General features: G+C 36.1%; 1 protein-coding gene across 1 annotated transcript; it reads right to left on the reverse strand.

The window, feature by feature from the left end:
- Nucleotides 1-3,389: 3,389 nt before the first annotated feature.
- Nucleotides 3,390-18,257, reverse strand: LOC131040985 (light-harvesting complex-like protein 3 isotype 1, chloroplastic). Its single transcript, XM_057973956.2, has 4 exons — nucleotides 17,880-18,257; nucleotides 6,221-6,358; nucleotides 5,875-6,136; nucleotides 3,390-3,635 (listed from the first exon to the last, which is right to left on the reverse strand). Exons 1-3 carry the CDS (start codon nucleotides 18,205-18,207, stop codon nucleotides 5,886-5,888), a joined length of 717 nt encoding a protein of 238 aa, XP_057829939.2. The 5' UTR covers nucleotides 18,208-18,257; the 3' UTR covers nucleotides 3,390-3,635; nucleotides 5,875-5,885.
- Between the last annotated feature and the right edge of the window lie 743 nt (nucleotides 18,258-19,000).

Here is a 19,000-nt window from a genome sequence, read left to right on the forward strand (position 1 = left end):
TAGCATAGTTCCAAATTTTGATTTGCAATCGACAATAGTGACCGAATTTTTTGAATGTGAGCTACGAGATATTTGGTTATCTTATCAAAGATTTTTTTGATGAGAGTGTTATGAGATAAGTGCTAGTTGTGCTATTTGATATGGGAAAGCATGGTTTTGAACCCTCTGTATGTCAAAACAAATGAACTAGAAGAAGCTGAAGGTTTGTTTCTTTAAATGGAGGATACACATTTACAACCAACCTTTTCTTCTTATAATATTCTAATTGATGCATATAGTAACAAAGGACGATGCAATTAATAAATGACTAAGGCGAAAGAGCTCTCTTGATGAGTCCACTTTTTTACCTATCACTTAATCTAGAGCTAAAATTTATATGAGAACTCCAAACTATATTCCATGCCTTCCAAGATGAAAATTTTTGCAAACAACGAAATTGACATTTATCCTGAAAAAGATCAAAACCTGAAGGAAACAACAAATATATAAACACTCATAGGATAACTTGACAGTGAATTATACACAAATTTGAATGCTTTCTCTAAAGTTAATCTCATCTCACAAAAAAAAATTGAAAGAGGTTTTAAAAAATCCAATAACATGCATTGGGAACAAGTCCAGTAATGCACGGGTTTCCCGCCCTCTAAGAAGAAGTTGAAATTGAAATCCTATTGATGTCGAATAAACAAGAGAAAAGAACCTTATACTTTTCCTGTATAGCTCCACAGCAGCTGAATGGACTATCATTACATTATGGGCAACAATATATGGCTCAAAACTGGAGTTTTCGGCTATACAATTTCTAAAAGTGTAGGATCAGCGTTGAGGAGCAAAATGATCATTATCATACCCTACAACTGTAAATATATTGGGTTCATTGAAAGTTGACCAAAATTTTACCCTATCACCAGATTCTTGAAGCATGTCTATATAAGCCATAAAGCCTTTTCTGCAAATAATTACTTTAGGATCAGTCTATTATGTAGTTTCCATGTTCACAAATGACAAAGTAAAGGACAAAATGATAAAACCCTAAAGATAATTTGTTGTAAACACTTTGAATCTAATGCTTGCCTCCTTCACTCTATCCAAATTATACGTCAATTAATAGAAAGGTATCTTCATGTTCGTTTTCATCTGCAATGTCACTCGGCCCAACGCACTACAGTTTCCCAGCATCCTCCACTTTTCAGCAGCATGCAAAACGTCGGAAACCCTAATCGCCAGCTGTTCTCCCCAATTAGTCACCTTACCGTACGATGATCCCCAGGGGTTTTGCAGAGCTAGGTTTTTCAAAGCCAACATTTTGTAGGCATGAGCTCCCTGTTTTGGAGGCGTTTTCCTCTGAAGTTGTGCTTTCTCTCATCTTCATGTTTGCACGAGCAGCTATAATGAGTTAGTCCTGCCCTCGAAAGTCACGTGTTCTCTCGTATTGATAACAATGAATGCCTCTGAGCATCCAATCAAATCCTAGTGTGATTGATTTCAACAGTCAATTGTTAAATGTCGATCGGTTTGTTATATGAACATTGAAAAAGAGATAAATCTTAAAATAATATTGAGTTGTGATTGGGCGTGCAAGATCCATTTAATCACCGTTTAGGGCGAACCATTGGCTATAGTTCCATGTTGTCGCAGGAACTAATAATGACATATGGAATCAAGGTGCATAGATTCTATCTAAAGCATGATGGTGTCCAACATAAAAAAAAATAATGACACATGAAATCAAGGTATATAGATTTAAAAAGATTGAACATAAAATAAATTACAAAATTAAGAATAATTCACATGTCAAACGATTATAAAAAAATATAATTTTTATTTTTTTGATCGGTAATATTTATATTTTTATTAATCAAAACTAAACAATACAGCTTCAGAAAGATTTTTAGCTTTCAAAACATTTGCCCAAAACCATCCACAAAGTTCATCCAAACCACCCATCAAAAACCAGGAAATTCTAGAGCCAGTAACCTGCTCAAACATTAACCCCACACCCCAATACCACGAGTACGGAAATTCAAATATTACATCTTGCCATTCAAAAATCTAGCAGATACTGTTCAAACAATTCCTAATGAAAACACCAGAAAGTTTAAGTTTTTCAAATAAAAAATTAACTAAACAGAGGAAATTGGCACCTAGAAGTACCCTGGCCCGCAGTAACCACTTCATCTACCTTCCTTCATAGCATCTACAGCCGAGGCGCTCATTTCTCCACCCACCCTATCACCACCTTCACTCGGTCTAATTGCCAACGACAAATTTCGCTTGGACAATTCCACAAATAAACGTCTAGTTATCGACCTCTTCCTTCTGCATCCACCTCCCTTGCTTCCACACGCGCCTGCCTGATAATCTCCTCCAATTCCATGATTTGTACGTACATTTTTAGGCCTTCCCACCCCCTCCTCGCATCCTCCCGAAATCTGGCTTTCACTTCTTCTCAGTGTCTCGAGAAGGGAATCTGCATATGTCTGCCTCTAAGTTCTGCATGCTCCTCCAGAATGCCTTATGAAACACTAAAGCTCCATCCCAGGACCGCCCACTCCAGCAGAGACTCCATGTTAATCAGGTATTCTTTCGGCACTATTGTCGTCATCACTCGCCTAACCTCTGTGTAGGAATAACCAAATTCAAGTCCCCACGCCATAATTAAAGAGTAGATATCTACCCTTGTTCTGTACCTATGTCCAATAACCGCCACCTCCTTGCCTAAAACCAATTGAACAACCTTCAATAATAGAGGATCCTTCGCAAGAAACCAGTTTTGGAGCCATTTTTTCTAGAACCGGACACCAAAAGGCAGGCATGAGTTTAGTAGTTTTGAGTGTGAAATTGGCTTCCATTTCAAACTTCCACCACAAAACCGTCTGTCTCTGCTATGAAACCACTTTCTCCAACACCAGATATCGCTCATCAACCGCAATGAATGTGCATACTTTCTCATTCTTACTATTAATGCAACTCTCCCAACTCCCACCACCGTTGCAGAGAAATTCGGCATTAATTGCCAGTGTTAGTCGAGCCAACCTAGGCACGTGATCTGAGGATAAAGCATTTATTCTAATCTAAATATCCAGCATTTATACTAAATGATTCTTCCAATAAAAAGTTCAATAAATATCCATTTCATTCGTTGCTGCTGTCATGTTTGAGATGGGTCAAAATCTACCATTATTAAACTTGAATAGGTGTCTTCCATTCGTAAGCAACTGTTTCAATTGATAATGAAGGTCCAAAATGGCAAAAAGGTTGAATCCAAAGAACATATAATTTTCTTTCAGGATCGAATTAAATATGATTTTTGAATCTAAGAAGCATACAATTTTCTTTCATGATCAGATGCCACGGGGTTGATATAATTGTCTACTTATTTAGCAAAATTAAAATAAAGAATGAAAACTCTATTTAAATTGCACGATTGTTTTATAATATTCCAATAAGCAAATATCAAGTCACCATTTTCCAGAACCACTTATAGGTAAATTGAGAAAAGAATCCAGTCTCTCTATTGTCAATTTGGTTGAAATAGACCTCAAATATAGAACAAAGAAAACTCCAAATGATCAGACACATTTCTAATCTCGTTGTTTCAGCAAGAAAACATACCGATAGAAAACTGTTTATTCCTGCAATAAAACATATATCAGAAATATTTAAATGTAGTTAAACAAAATACTTTAGTGCATGTGGTGCGTGCACATGTACATGTGTTGCTTGCACACGTGTACACATGTTGCGTGCACACGTGTACATGCATGTGCATGTGTTACATGCACACGTGTAAATGTGTATGTGCTGCACACGAGCATGTGAGTGTGTGCATATGGGGAAAGGGAGAGATTGGGGGTGGGGGGACGCAGAGAGAGAGAGATTACTACAAAAATTATAAATAATTGTTCAATTCAAGATTTTGAAAATATTAAGGATTCAAAAATCATTGATCAACCTAAACTGGAAGACCAATGCTCGTCTAAATTTTAAATAACCTTCTACGTAGCCAGACCTTACATAGCTTCCAAGACTTTCAAAAAAATGATTACCATCATTGATAAACGAAAATGGAATCAACTTAGCTGCAACTTTTATGTCCAACTTACAAAGCTTTAATGTTCACAATCAGTAGTTACTGTAAATTTAAGATTTGAAGGAAAGTCACAAGAATATAAATAGCTAGCAAGTATGATTCTGTATCTTTTTTATTCTAGTCAAGAAGTGTATATATATTATAAAGTCAGAAATTCTCAATTTGCAAAAAACGCCAAAATTTTTGGGGCTAAATATATGCTAGGAAAAAAAATTTGATCTTGTTGGTCCTGTTACAGTCATAGTATGTAACAACATAGGCTAGAAGATGAGGATTTTTATCAACAATTTGAGAATAGGATTGAAATGCAACATGATTTATAACCATGGGATCACTTGACAACAATTAGATATATATAAACCCGCTCTGTACTATATGTAAATACAAGCAATGGTTTACAGCTAGAAGGATTTGGACTCGAAAATCCTTGTTTGGAAATTCTTACAAGTAGCCTTTTGTACATGGGAATAATATGGTGCATAGCTTCATCTTTTGGACATTACAGTTGCATTAATTATCCTAGTACCACCTAAACCTTTTTTCACCCAAATACATAAAAAAACTAAGTTAAATAAGTTTTTAGAATAGTGAAATTTATGATTAATAGTGTTATAAGAAAGCTAATTCATGCAATGGGTTGTTATGGTTAGGTTCTAGGTCGACTTGAAATCTGAGATGTCTTTGACAGACTTGTATTGCCATGCATGTGTGATCAGTCAACTCCTAGAAGGCATGCTTTGATCTGGATTAATTCAAAATAAATAATTTTATTTAATTGAAATATCTTTTTAAAAAAAAGGCATTTTCTATTTCCAGATCCTCTCATTTTCTAAATAGAGAAGAGAAACCATTTTTAACTAAATGGCTTAATAGAGAAGGAACATGGTTGTTGTTTGCTATGTTTTGCGTGTTTGCAAATGTGCGTAAGGTTCTACCATCTTCAATTGCGTTGTCCTACAAATTGAGTGAGTTGGTTCAGCATATTGTGTATAAAGACTGCACAGTAGTGTGTCAAAGAATCATATAGTTGCTCACTCTACCTCTAGGTGCTGGACCAACAGAAGGTTGCAAAATATTTGGAAGAAAAAATATAACAAGATGCATAGTCATGCTCAGAATGAAGTGGAGTCATTGCCTGATATGGTTGCTATGGGTGAACATTCTAGATTAGTGCCCCTTTTCCAGTGTCCCTTGCCACACCAAGCAGGTTTCAGAGGTGGCTTGTAGGGAACAGATTGACAGGGATCAGTTAGAAGTGCTTCAGGTTAATCAAGCTTCAACCCTTATAATGTGCTCCAGCAGCCAGCTATCATGCCTTCTCTGAGCATGAATGAAAGGACAAATAGAATTGGACGTGAGCCTTCATAGTGACCCAAATGGATCCTTCAGTGCCTGGGTAGGCCTTAAAAAAAGGGAGATCAGCCAGGAAAAATAACTGCCTCAATGTTTCTGAGAGTGGATCAATTGGTATTTTTCAAAGCTCCCTGTAGCACTTTGGTTTCAAACCAGCTCAGTCATTCAATCTTTCGTGTTCCAACCCTTTTTGGGATTTTTTGTGTGTTGTTGGTTGTTTTCAGCCCCTGGGCTCTCTGTTGTGTGATGCTTTAACTATGCTGGCTGTTGGACTTAATTTATATATCTTGTCTTTGCTTTGTGTAAGGTTTTGGGGTCCTTTCAAAACCCACTTTTACCCTCAATCAAAAAATAAAAGAGAGAAGGGAAACCATTTTTTAACTAAGCAATGGAAGTAGTGGTCATTAAATGTTATGAAAAGCACATACCTGCATAACTTTTATTTTTCCCCCAGATCTTCTGGTTTCTCATCTTGCCATGTGGCTCTCCATTGCTTGTCATATAAATTGAATTCCTTGACAATTTGCTTCAGGTTCGCCACATCTCCAGTATTTCGAATAAATAACACACCAGTCACAGCAATCAGCAAAAATAACTTTCCAAAAAAGCTGTTCATTTGGTCCACAAGACCTACTCCAGTCAAACTATCAACCACATAAGTCATGAAAAATCCTACCATCGCAGCACGACCTGCAACGAGCACAATAAATAAATATTAAGATATCCAAAAACTGAAAGAAAGGACTGTAAACGCCGCATAGAAATTTGACTTACCATTTAGTAGTTCAGCCTGAGGTAGATGGAATCTCTTTACCCATGCCCACCATGGAACTATAGATGTATCAAAAACAACAGGTTCGCTGTTGGTGGATGTTTCCGGCTTATCCTCTAACCATTTTCTCCTCCGCACCTCTATGATGGAATGCAACGACATACCAATGCAAACATTTAGCAAACACTCTTAAGAGAGAACAGTAACAAATGGAAATGTGAAGCAGATATTGACTCATACAATAAAAAGTTGACTTAGTGTCTGTCTTGAGAAATAAAAAACGCAAGCATCTAAAATGCCATTATCTTTTATGTTCACCATCTAATACAGAACCACAAAACTGAACCAAGATACAGTAATAAGAAGAACCAAAACAGTGTAGCCACAGAACTTTGCATTACTAGCAGCAATGATAGGGCAAAAGAAGAAACTAGTGTCTGTCACTGAGCATGTAAATTGAAAAAGAAAATGTCAGCCTAGAGTAGTAACTCAAAAAATTGCAAATCATAGTTACAGCACAACTACTATAAGTAGAAAACAGAAATATGACAGAAGTACAACATTTCTAGAAAATACAAAAACTACCAAAAATGTTCGTCTGTGTCCATATATAAAATTACAAACATGTACTTGTAATTGGCATTTATTTCTCACATAGCACAAACACAATGGAAGGGTAAAATTATCTCAAGATGAAAAGTTGACCTTAAATGATTCTTTGGTAAGTTCATTGAATGGTAAGTGAGTAAAATTATTGCTAAGTGAACGATAAAACAGTTCATTGAATGGTAATTGAGTAAACTGTAATGTCCCCTTTTGTAATTGCCCTAGTTTTTGCCCTATAATCGCAATCCCAAGTATAATTAAGGAATGAAATAGAGATATCATTTACCAATTAGATCCCGACTGAGACCCCTTAATCATGTTAGATACAAGATTGATCATTCCTACTAGGGTTAGGGACGTTATCTTAATCATTATTGTAAATTACATAATATACATGTGGGATTCTTTTAAGGTTCTATCCAAACAACCTATCGTCATTATGGAGCACCAGTTGAGAGATCATACAAGGCGCCTCAAGCCGTTCCATCCAGCCCAGGAGCACAAAATGACAACCGTCATTCGGCCTCCTAGCCTCACTTGGGGTGTCTCTACTGAAATGGCTTCCTAGCTACTTGCCTTCCTCATATGCATTATCTCCCCTCCATAATGGAATGGCAGATTGGATACGAGTTCAAAAGGAATCGACATATCTATTTTATTATGTAGAGCCGACATAATAACAAGGATAACAATATATTTAAGTATACATATAACAGTAACCATTTGTTCTCTAAATATTATTCTTATTTTATATTAAATAGAAGACAGCGACAGTTCAGCCTTATCAGAATGTTGTGCATTATAAATCATACCAAAATACTCAGATCAATATATGTCCTGCTGTCTTAATTAATAATGGTGAGACTTAAGTTCCTTGCTTTTCGAATGCTTATCTTTTCTTATCCCATGCTTATCACTTTGGTGATTGATGTACTGTTGTTGAATGATTGGTACTTGTATGAATGATTGATTGATTGAATGCTAACCTTTGATTGTATGACTTGAAGTATTGGTGAGTGATGTATAAGTGATGGTTGATTAGGTGATTGAAAAGTGATGATGTAATGAAAGCAGGTTTCATATATTGGTGATTGAATGAATCCCGATTTGATAGTATGATTTGCTGATTGATTGTTCGTTTGATTTGATCATTGATGATTGCTTTTGTGGATCCATGCGAAATGAGTGATGATTGAGTGAGTAATTCTTGGAATGATCTCTCCTTTATATTTTATTGGTGAAAGAGTCACCACCTTTCATCACCTTTCATAGGGATTGAGGCATCACCTTACATAAGATTAGACTCACCACTTTTAATTGCTGTCTTTGAAAATAATATATTATTCTCCAGACTGATCTCTTCCTCAAATGAACCTTCTTCCCTTTATATCTTCCAATGTGAGGGAGAAATCACATCTCTTCATCATGTATGCCCTTTGGCAAGAGACACAACCTTTCACAATTTCCCCCTTTGAAATAGTACAACCCTTCATAATCTCTGTCCTTGGAAAGACACACAACCTTTCACCATTAGCACCCTTTTGAAAGAGTGCAACCCTTCATTTCCTTCCCATTCCTCCTCCTTCCATTTATCCCTCTTTAATTACTATGCTCCCTTCTTTCTTCTCTCCTCCATCCCCCCTCTCAAATGAGGTTCTCTTCTCCCTTTTATATCTCATGCTGGAGGGAGCCACAACTTTTAATTCATTCGTTTTGACCATTCATTAACTTATTAAATCTTAATTATATTTAATTCTATCCTTTTATACTTTAATTTAAATTTTAGTTTTGTTCAATTGTATTTTAATTATTTATTATAAAATCCTATTTCAAAGAGGGGACATTACATAAACCTCTAGTCTTGTTGTATAATGTGAGTGGATGGTAAAATATCACTAACATTGCATCCCAAATTATTATTAAAATCAAAAGAATGTTTAATCATAGAGACTGCACTATAATAACAAACTCTGAAAACTTAGTAAGACCTCAAAACAGCTACAATAAATTTGTTTGCATCTCAGTAGGATAAAAGAAAAACATTTTATCACTGCAAAATTTTCAGGTGGGAATCTTCAAAAAATATATCATCCAAATAAAAATGTAATCAATCGATAAAAGAGAAACCATTTCTCATTACAGGTAGAGTCAAATGGACATGAATTATGCATTTTCAAAGATTCTGGGTACAAAACCAAGTCACGTTCCAAAAATTTGCTATTAAACCAAACCTTCAAATTTAGTAAAAAACTGATTCATATAGATAGAAGTAGAAGATACACACAAAACACGTGTAGGATAAATATGCATAATATCAGAATAAGCATGCAAAATCACAATGACCAAGATTTTGATGGCACAAAGATCAGACATCTTGGTGCAATACTAGGTTACATATAAACATTAGGCTGATGTTTTTATGCAGCCAAGGGTTTTTGTACTGCAACTTGAGAGAACAATAAAATGTTATGAAGACAAATATGACCTACATATAACATTACCTATTCACTTGTAGTAATGAGACTCTGAAAAAATGAAACTACAGCATTGTCACATTCATCAAGCAAAGCAATGATATGATAGAGAGCCTAAATTAGCATTAATTCAAGCTATTTAGCCAAGAATATGTTATGGATTATTTCTTTCCACAAAACTAATTTACAAGGCTGCCACTGTAGAAAAAGATAGACCATCAAATGTTTTTTTGACCAAATAACCAACCAATCTTCACAATAACAATTTTATTGTGCAGAAAATCAAGATAAGAAGTAGACAAAATTAAACCAAGATAAAGTATACATAAAATATGGAGCAGACACAGCGAGCTAAAATATAACCTCAGAATATAGACCATTCACATGTCACAACAATAAAATACTCTCTTTGGATGGAAGCCTTACCAAAATAAAATAGGTTTAACCTTTTATATTTTGTTAATTTAAATCGAAAGATCCTTGTGATGTGCACATTGAAAATTTTATATTAAACCATGATAAAGTAGACACAAAATAAGAAGTATGAACAGCAAGCGAATATATAACCTTGGAATATAGTCCATTCACTTGTCATTTAAAATATTATCTTTTTGGATGGAAGCCCAACCAAAATAAGATAGATTTAACGTTTCTTATCTTGTTAATTTAAATCAAAAGATCCTTGTGATGTGCACAATGAAAATTTTATTTAACAATTTATTCATCTATTTGTATGCATTGGTTGAATTTTATGTAAATACTATTTATATGGTGTGAAGTTATAGAAAGTATTTGCAGCAGTGTTACAACAAAAAATTGCCTACCTTTGACTCAAATTCACTGCTTCCCGAATCCCTGCAAATTTCCAACTTAGTTGAGCCTTCTATGCATGTCCCAACGAGCTCTTGTATATAGTTGTGCACTAAAAATATTGTACAACTGCACTATTTCATATGCATGCACATATTTTGGTTTATTCACTTGGGTACGGCCCTTGGGAGCCAAAGAAGAGTGCTAGGGAAGGCTTAGGTGCTATACCAGGGTGCTAGAGACCCACTCTGCCCTCTCCGGTGCTAGTACAAAGCATCTTTGTAAGTAGCAATGCAATCTGGCAGTGAAGTCTTACATATCATTCAAAAACTTCGAAAGAATGCTCTCTCTACTTTGCTGATTACAAATGTACCCTCAGATTATCTGTACCAGTCAAATTTTCTGCAATGCAAGCTTCATTATAGGGGACAAAAAGAGAGGGTGTGGCTATATGGTAAACTGCCTCAATCAGTCCCCTAATTGGTTTCTTTCAACCTCAACTCAGCCATAGATGGAAGGATGTTGTGTGTGCAACCTAGAGTGAAATCGGTGATGTGATGTGTGTAGATTGAGTTAAAATGAAAACCCTATGGGCTGCACTGTTGCAACATGAGGTGTGTCTGTGTGTGTGTGTGTCTGTCTGTCTGTCTATCTGTCTGTCTGAATGTCAAAAGAGAATGATGAGCTTGGACTGATTTAGGGAAGGGTTTGAATGACAAAATCTGACACGAGGAGTGGAAATGCAGACAGTAAATATGGAAATTTGGGATTCAATGAGAGGCAAATTGGGGTAGATGAAAGACAAAAGGTGGAGGCAAGAGGGAAAGACAATGGAAGATTGTTGAGAATAAATAGAAGAATGCTAATAGGTGTGAAACTTGCAAAATGTGCCTCAGATATGGGCTCCAACACCTATTAGATAGTTGTTGCAGGAGATAGAGAAGAAAACTTAGTACCAGGAACTATGTGCAGTTGTTATTGTGTTAAAAAATGAAGAATTTAGGTCTTCTGTATTGGGCTTGATTAAAAATTAACCATTTAAAATGGAATTAGGTCAACACTAAATTAAAGTTTTCAGGACAAAAAGTTGTCATATGTTGGAAGTAATTTGGACTCTAGCATTCAAGTTCATTTTGTCCTCTCTAATGCTCAAATGTTACTTGAAAAAATCGTGAAAAAATCGTGAAAAAATCGCCTAAATCGCGATTTTTCACGAGTCATTCTGGCAAACGATTTAATCGTCATTTAAATCGCAGACGATTTTTTCTTTAAAAATCCGCCATTCTTGGACGCCAAAAATCGCGATTAAATCGCAACTAAAATGTAGAATATTGCAGTTTCAAAACGCAATGAAAAAACAGAGGTCGCAGCCCTAAAAAGATAAAAAAAAGGTCGTGTGAAAATTAAAATAGCGATTTCAGCTTGGTCAAAATGCGCGATTGCGGCTTCCCTCCCCCTCGATGGCTGACGCCCGACGATAATCAACAACATTCAACCTTGTAAAACCTAGTACTCTTCCTCTGCCATTTTCTGTCCCGCTAACATTCCCATGGCAGCACCGAGAGCATGCCCTTCGATCCAGAAGTTCTAACTTCTAACTTCCATGCTTGCGAACGCTTGCTTTCACGGCGTTCAATGCTCTCTCCCGTCGAGACTTCATTTGAAGATTTTTAAGTTTTCTTATATGTAGTTCAAACTTTTCAATAGTTTAATTTAAAACATATATTTTATATTTGAATAATTAACATTTATTAAAAACTTAATATTTTTTTGATCGATTATTAAAAACTTAATATTTTTTTTGATCGATTATTAAAAACTTAATATTTTTTTTGATCGATTATTAAAAACTTAATATTATTTTACTTTACTTGTTTATTTTTATTTTTTAATATTAATATTTAATAATAATTAAACATATTTAAATATCTAAATTTATTTATTTTTACTTATCAACTTAAATATAATATTATTTTAAACTTTAGTATTAATAAATTATACTTTTGTGAATTAATTACTTATAAATTTAATAGCTGTAAGATATCTGATATATACCAGTTTTTAGTGTATACATGTATTTTTTTAGAATATTTTAAGAAATTATATATTTACAAATGTTCAATAATTTTGCCGATTTTTCCCAATTTTTTCCCGCTTCCCGAATTTTTAAAAATTTTCGGCCAAAAGATTTATTGCCGATTAAGATATTTACATCTTTGCTTTGTCCCGATATTGATATTTATCATGAAATTTTTATAGATGTTGTAGGTGTGATAAGAGGCTTAGGGGTCATTAGAAATCAGGCCAGAACTCAAGATAAGGCTTACAACCAAGGTAAATGCAAAAACATATGATTAAAACTGCAAAGTAGTCGATTTTTGACATTCCAGGTTTGAATGGACAAAGTTGTGGGTGGACATAAGCCAATGGGGTGACCAAAATTAGAAGCACTCAATTGTGTTGACATCTTGAGAAAGTGAAGCGGAAGGTCAAATGGGAAAAAGGGATACTTCAAAAGGTTTCAAAGAGTCCACATGGCTCACCTTGCCAATAGCAAGAAAGATGCCATTGGATCTTCAGCTTCCACAAGGGTATCTTTGATAGTAATCTAGCTATGGAGGACTGCTCAAAGTAGAATTCGCTGCAAAATTGGAGCATAGGATAGTCCAGAAGGATGTTGACTTGGGATGGTAGCAATGGGTAATGAGGTTGCTAAGTGAAGGACCTTGTTGGAAGCATCACAAAAGCCCTTGCTAAGTGAATATTGCAGTCTCTATAGTGCCTCTAACAGTGTTTACCCAACAGGGCACATGTGAAATGCACGATAGAACATGAAGAGGTGGCCACAAAAGGAAGAAGATGCCCACCCAAGCAAAGTAGATGAATTCCAAGAAGTAAAGCTGACTGGTCTATCCATGGGTAACATGGTAGACCATGTGGCAAGATAACTATTGAAGAATGAGAAAGAGCAATCCCAAACAAGCAAACTAGGACAGAATGTGACCATTGATTCCAAAGTAACTCCTAACCAGGCGATTGGGGCATCCAGAAACTATAAAAAAAGTTAAAGCCTCAGGTAAAAAAAGGACAAAACTAGAGAGAGACGAGTTAAGCCAGAGACATAGCTAGTAGAATATAGAGGAGAGAATGATCATAACTATTTGTAGTTAGTACTCTCACAACTTCTGCAAAGTGATGTAAGTGGAATAAATGTAAGGAATAATTTGAATAAATGGAATATATTTTGTGTCATTTTTTGTATTAAGTGATGATGTTACGACCTGTTGCATGTTCCAATGGACCAAGATATGCTAGGCATAGGTAAACTACTAAACTTGCAAAAATGACAACTTCAAATACAGGTGATACCAGAAGAACCTCATTTCCTCACAAATGCATTCTAGTAAGGGTCCCCAAGGAATGCTAGCTTCAAGTGAGCTCTCAAACTCTCCTAGATCTGAGTAATAGGATGGTGTGACATTTCCCACCTATCTAGAGTGGCCATTAGTTTGCACAGAACCAGATGATGGCTGCTTGTGTACCCACATCACAAATAGACTCCAATAATTCCCTAAAGGAAAGAACCCACACAAAATTCAATTCTTTTTAGGACCTACTGTAATGTGATAGTCACTTTATTTGTGGCTCGACTCCACTCTGCTGTTAGGGATGGGCAAAAATTTCATGTCTCAAATCTTCTAGCCTTCAAGGGAAGACATAATTTTAAAACTTGGGACTCAACAAAATGCAGACCCAATTTTGACATCGGGACTCACCAAAACTCAGTAAATTAAGAAAAGAAAACTTGAATTTATTAATTTGGCAAAATTTCAGTGAAGTAAGAAAATGCTCAGTTTCAAGCACAGACTTGCCATGAGTTATGGGCTGCAGCTCACCAGAACTTGCACATGAGTAAGTGAGAAAGCTACTCGACGCGCTATCAAACTCGCAAGCACTCATTATTTCTGAGAATTTTGCATCTATGATTAAAAGCTTCTCCTTATCCCCCTAGAAAACAACCATACATCCCAACGAGCATCATCCATGAAATACATAAACAACAGCAAAAAGCAAATCAGTTCCAACGAGGAGAGAAAACTTATTACAATACATTGGTGAATGTTACACTAGGTTCACACCTAATGTGATAACTAACATATCATTAAGGTACATACCGAAAATGCAATACTGAGAATACATACAAAAGGCACCACAGTATATGGCATAGTGACCCACTAATAGTGGGCTTGTAATAGACATGAATCACACAAAAAACATTATGACTTCAAAAACATGAATATTATCCTTACCACCTTCATAAGCTCAAATTCAAATGCTATTGACCTAAGACAGGCTCTGAGACTCAAATGCATCATGCTTTTTATGCCATTCCTTAAGCAGATTAGCAAGGTCGGATTTACTCAGCTTTGTCCCAATATCATAATTACAAATTTGAAATAAATTATAATATAGATAAGGCAAGCTGAAATTTCCCCTTTATTCAAACATAGTGACTCTCACATCAAATAGGTGTACTAGCTAGGTTGAAACCTAAGAGGTTACTTTTACCTAGGCCAGAACTTAAGGGGTTATTTTCAAATTTCATGATGCCATATGGTATGGTTTAAGGGTGGTGTTTGGCTGGTTATGCTCTGCCAAACCTGCAAGCTTGGTTTTTGCTGCAGAACTATTAAGGATGGACGATCAACAGAGGGAGGACCCTGGCAAGTCCCCTCAGCATCAGGGTATGATTTTGGAAAGATGGCTGCAGATAATCTTCTCCTGTGTCAATCAAGCAGGCCTAGGGTTTGTGAAAGGCATTCTACGTCAAAAGAGCTTGGCTTCAGGCAATAGGTCAAAAGCAGATACCATAAGGGATTTTATTACTAACTTGGCATTTTACATCCTTGATAAACAGCTATGTTTATGGCTCTTAAAACAAAATTCCCAATCAATTTGGGGCAATGTTGGATGGCCAATGAGGAAGACATCAAGGTTTGGCAAAGATAGAGGTGGGTGAAGATGAGGAGGATGTAGGTTCTGCAGCCTCTCCGCAACATAATACTGCTAGAACAACAGAGATGAAGAATTAATGCTAGAGATAGCTTCTCTCAGAGCCTATAGCAGCAGCATTGGAAAAGTCCTCACTAATCTTCATGTGCATAATCACCATGGAAGGTTAGAAGTTGGAAGTTGTTACACTATTCCTTTCTTCTGTGGCAGAACAGTGCACCATTCCTGTCACCATTGAGAAGAATGTTAAGGAGTTTAGTTCCTATCTCTGCCCATAACCCATGGGCGATGCAGAGTCTGGTGGAGAGTAACAGATGGAAAAAGTACTTCAGGAGACAAAGGACAAACCAGCATCCAGCAAATGCTGGAGTTCCGTGTAGGGTTTGTCTCTGGAGTATCAGTGCTATAGTTGGCATGTTCTCTTTTTTCTAGTTGGTGTAGTCAGCTATTCCGATTCTGCTTATAATATCTATTTCAAGCTGGTGCTCCTTTGTCCTAGTTTCAACATTTTTTTGCCATAGAGGAATTTCTTAGCGTGCAATTTCTGATTATGAGCAGGGGCCCCAATTGATCCCCCATTTACTTATCTAAAAAATATTCACAATTTCACAAAGCTAAATGTTGAATTAAGCATCACAAGTGATACTTCTAACAATATTACAGAACACGTGCATGTGAAATAGTGCTACCACACTTTCCCAAAAATCCATTGCACATTCATTACAAAGACCTGACATTACTTCCCTCATATTGTGGTATCAGTTGCCTTTGAAGGTGTTGTTTCAGTTGATGCAATAGAAACATGCAAACGTGCTTAGAGTGGCATTGTTTGGACCAATGATGTGAATAATTTGTGCACTAATTTAATCCACCACCAGGTTGCTTATTCCAGCCTTAATTCTTTTCAAAAACTGGTATCTCATGATTTAGAAATTAATGCATAACAGAAGCTCAAACCAGGCTAAAAGAACTCAGCTCCTGTACACAGCATTTTAATGTGCATGAATAGAATATGAACCATATAGAGTCTAGACCATTGCCTTCTAAGCAAAATCACAGACATCATAATAGCTGGAACTGATCATGCTAACAGGCAAAAAAAAAATTGGAAGTACACCAAATGAACGAAATTTTAATGGAAAAGTTGCAGCAGCCCATTGTCAAAATTTTTGTTAACATCCCCATATTTAATTTTTTTAGCTACTCTTTCTTTGAGTCGATTAACAACTGCAACTGAAAAGGACACCACTTCAATTTTCTTACAAGAAAATTATAACAGAAATTGAAATTCTTTTCAATAGATACTAATCTTTAGGTGCATCAGATCCCTGACCATTCAAAATTCAACCCCACCTCCACACGCCAGAGACTTCTATGAGCTCTGATTTTAAAAGAAACTTCCGTTCTTCCTATGTTAGAGTCATTTTAAACAATACCTCCACTCATCTAAAACAGGAATAACCTTCCATTCAAGAGCAAAATCGAAGTGGCAATATGATTCATAAACTTTCATTGCAATCCATAAGGATATAACAACCAAACTTCAACGATCATATGAAAACTGTAGCAGGTATGCACACACACACACACACACAACTGGTAACCTCCCTTTGTGTTCAGGGCTGAAATTTTTTAGACTGGGTCGTTTCAACTTGCTCCCTAATGATATGACTCAAGCTAAAGTCCAGGCTTGCCATGGACTGTGAATGTCAAAAACTAAAACATGTCCCCACAAATTGTGCACATTTCTCAAAACCCTGGGCTATCCTCTGCTTTTAAGAGGAATATTCATTGTGTTTTCTTCAGGCCTTGGCCTGTAAATATTTGTATACAGTAAGCATAAACTTACATGCACAGAATCGTGGGTTCTAAACTTCTAAGCTTGTAACCATGGCTGGCCTCCAAACAGCGATTGTGACGATAATTATGTCCCTCCTCCAAGGAAACCAATTCACACATATACCATAAGCATGTGAAACCCAACTCGTAGAGAAACCCATGATATTTATGCATATGCTATATAAGCACAGGGAACCCTACTCATAGAGAAACTCATGTAATTCTCACATATGCCATAAGCACAGGTAACCTAATTCATAGAGAAACCCACAAGATTCACAAATATAATATAGGGACAGGGAAACTAATATATTAACAAACCCATGGTACTCACTCATATACTATTAGCACAGGGAACCCAATTCACAGACAAGCCCATGGTTAGGTTAAGCATTCCCCATGTTTGGTGCACCAATTTCATATGCATACTTATCCCAACAATTTCTGTGGTGAAAACAACTGTGTCTGGAAGCCAAATGGCACGGAACAGATTCTGGAGGAACGCACTATGTTTGGAGAACCAATTTCACACACATACGTATCCTATAGACGATTGTCCTGTTAACCATATTTAATCAACTAGGGAAACACAAACAATTTTACAGAGCATTCATGCCTATCTAAGCTAATCATTCGTCTGTACTCCATGTATCTTTCCTACCTCTCAAGAGAACCAGAATTCCCCTGAATGTGGATCACTCCGAAAAATAGGACTGTGAATGTTTGTTACATTGTACCCAATATTATTATCTTTGACTTCCTCTCTCTTTTATATGCAGGCGGTGGTCTAGAAGTGTATCAGATTAGATGGTATTTTTTCAGGATTCATCTCTCTTCCCAAGTATATAAATTGAAAAAAAATAGTAAACGCATACTAGAATGCTACAAAGAAGTAATAAGGCAGTATAAACTATCTTACCAGAATCAATTACAGCATCCCAGTCTACTTTGCCGTCTTTAGTGAATTGTTGAATATCCCAGGTGCCATTTTTCCACTTTGGGTTTTCAAATTTCTCACTTGACTTGAAAGATAAGGAAGAGGAACTCTTATCCCCATCAGTGCTCACACTGTCTATTGTTGCTGCATTTGCTCTTTTCTGTGCTTCTACGTTTGCATCGCTTCTCAAGTTTACTGGACACAAATTCAAATGTTCAAATTTCCTAGCTCTACGCAAACTTCTATAGCTACCGAAGCCACGAAAGAAGTTAGGTCTTCTGCATGCAGAGGATTGCATCAAGCCTGCCATTATTACTCTTATCCAATCCTCTGCGTTCTTCTAGGCCATGCATACATGTATATATATAGGCGTGCAAATACCTTTCTATGTATACGCTTGGAAAATATACTTTCACAAAGTGTAGTTTAGGCTAATCGACTAGCATTGTATATAGGGGAAAGGACCCAGTAGTTGAGCATGTTCCAATTGTTGTGAGGGTTGTTGATACCTTTTGTTCCAAAAATTGAACAAATAAAACCTATTGTTTGAAACAAAAAATATCAATTTTTGTTAGGAAATGTACCAACAGTTGTTAGGAAATGTACCAATAGTTGTTAAGAAATGTACTAATATTGTAAAAAGTAACCAATCAGGTGATGCCACATCGGCTGCACAACTATTGGGGTCTCTTTTGCACGCCTATTGGTCTCACTTTTTTTGGGGGCTGTTTTGGACACCTTGGCAAAAAGCATGCTGATGTGGCATCATATTTGATGATGTGGCCCTGAAACCTTAGTTATAAGCAGGGGACTTGCCAAGTAAGCTGCTGTAAAAAAATCGGAGTGATTCGAAATTTCCAAGTAGGATTTTGAGAAGCGTGAAGTTAGGGTGCACGACTACTGGGTCCTTTCCCCTAGATAAGCACAATTAATTTGTTCATATTTTTAAATTAAATGTTAATTTTTTAGTAAATATTTTTTTTTAATTTGTTTAATTAGATTTTTAATATCAATATTTCAGATCATATTTCATGATTTAGTATCAAGGTATGAATGCTTTTTATTAAAATAAGTTGCAAAACAAGGGTGATAGCTCTATATAC

Source organism: Cryptomeria japonica, chromosome 4 (genome assembly GCF_030272615.1).
Source record: "Cryptomeria japonica chromosome 4, Sugi_1.0, whole genome shotgun sequence".
In the NCBI taxonomy this organism is placed as follows: domain Eukaryota; kingdom Viridiplantae; phylum Streptophyta; class Pinopsida; order Cupressales; family Cupressaceae; genus Cryptomeria; species Cryptomeria japonica.

What these genes read in the sequence shown, in the direction of transcription:
- LOC131040985 (XM_057973956.2), bottom strand. Translation starts at nt 18,207, where the DNA reads ATGGCAGGCTTGATGCAATCCTCTGCATGCAGAAGACCTAACTTCTTT. An exon ending in GGATGCTGTAATTGATTCTG is followed by an intron (nt 6,359 to 17,879) that starts GTAAGATAGTTT and finishes ATTCCATCATAG; the next exon opens with AGGTGCGGAGGAGAAAATGG. An exon ending in TCAGGCTGAACTACTAAATG is followed by an intron (nt 6,137 to 6,220) that starts GTAAGTCAAATT and finishes TGCTCGTTGCAG; the next exon opens with GTCGTGCTGCGATGGTAGGA.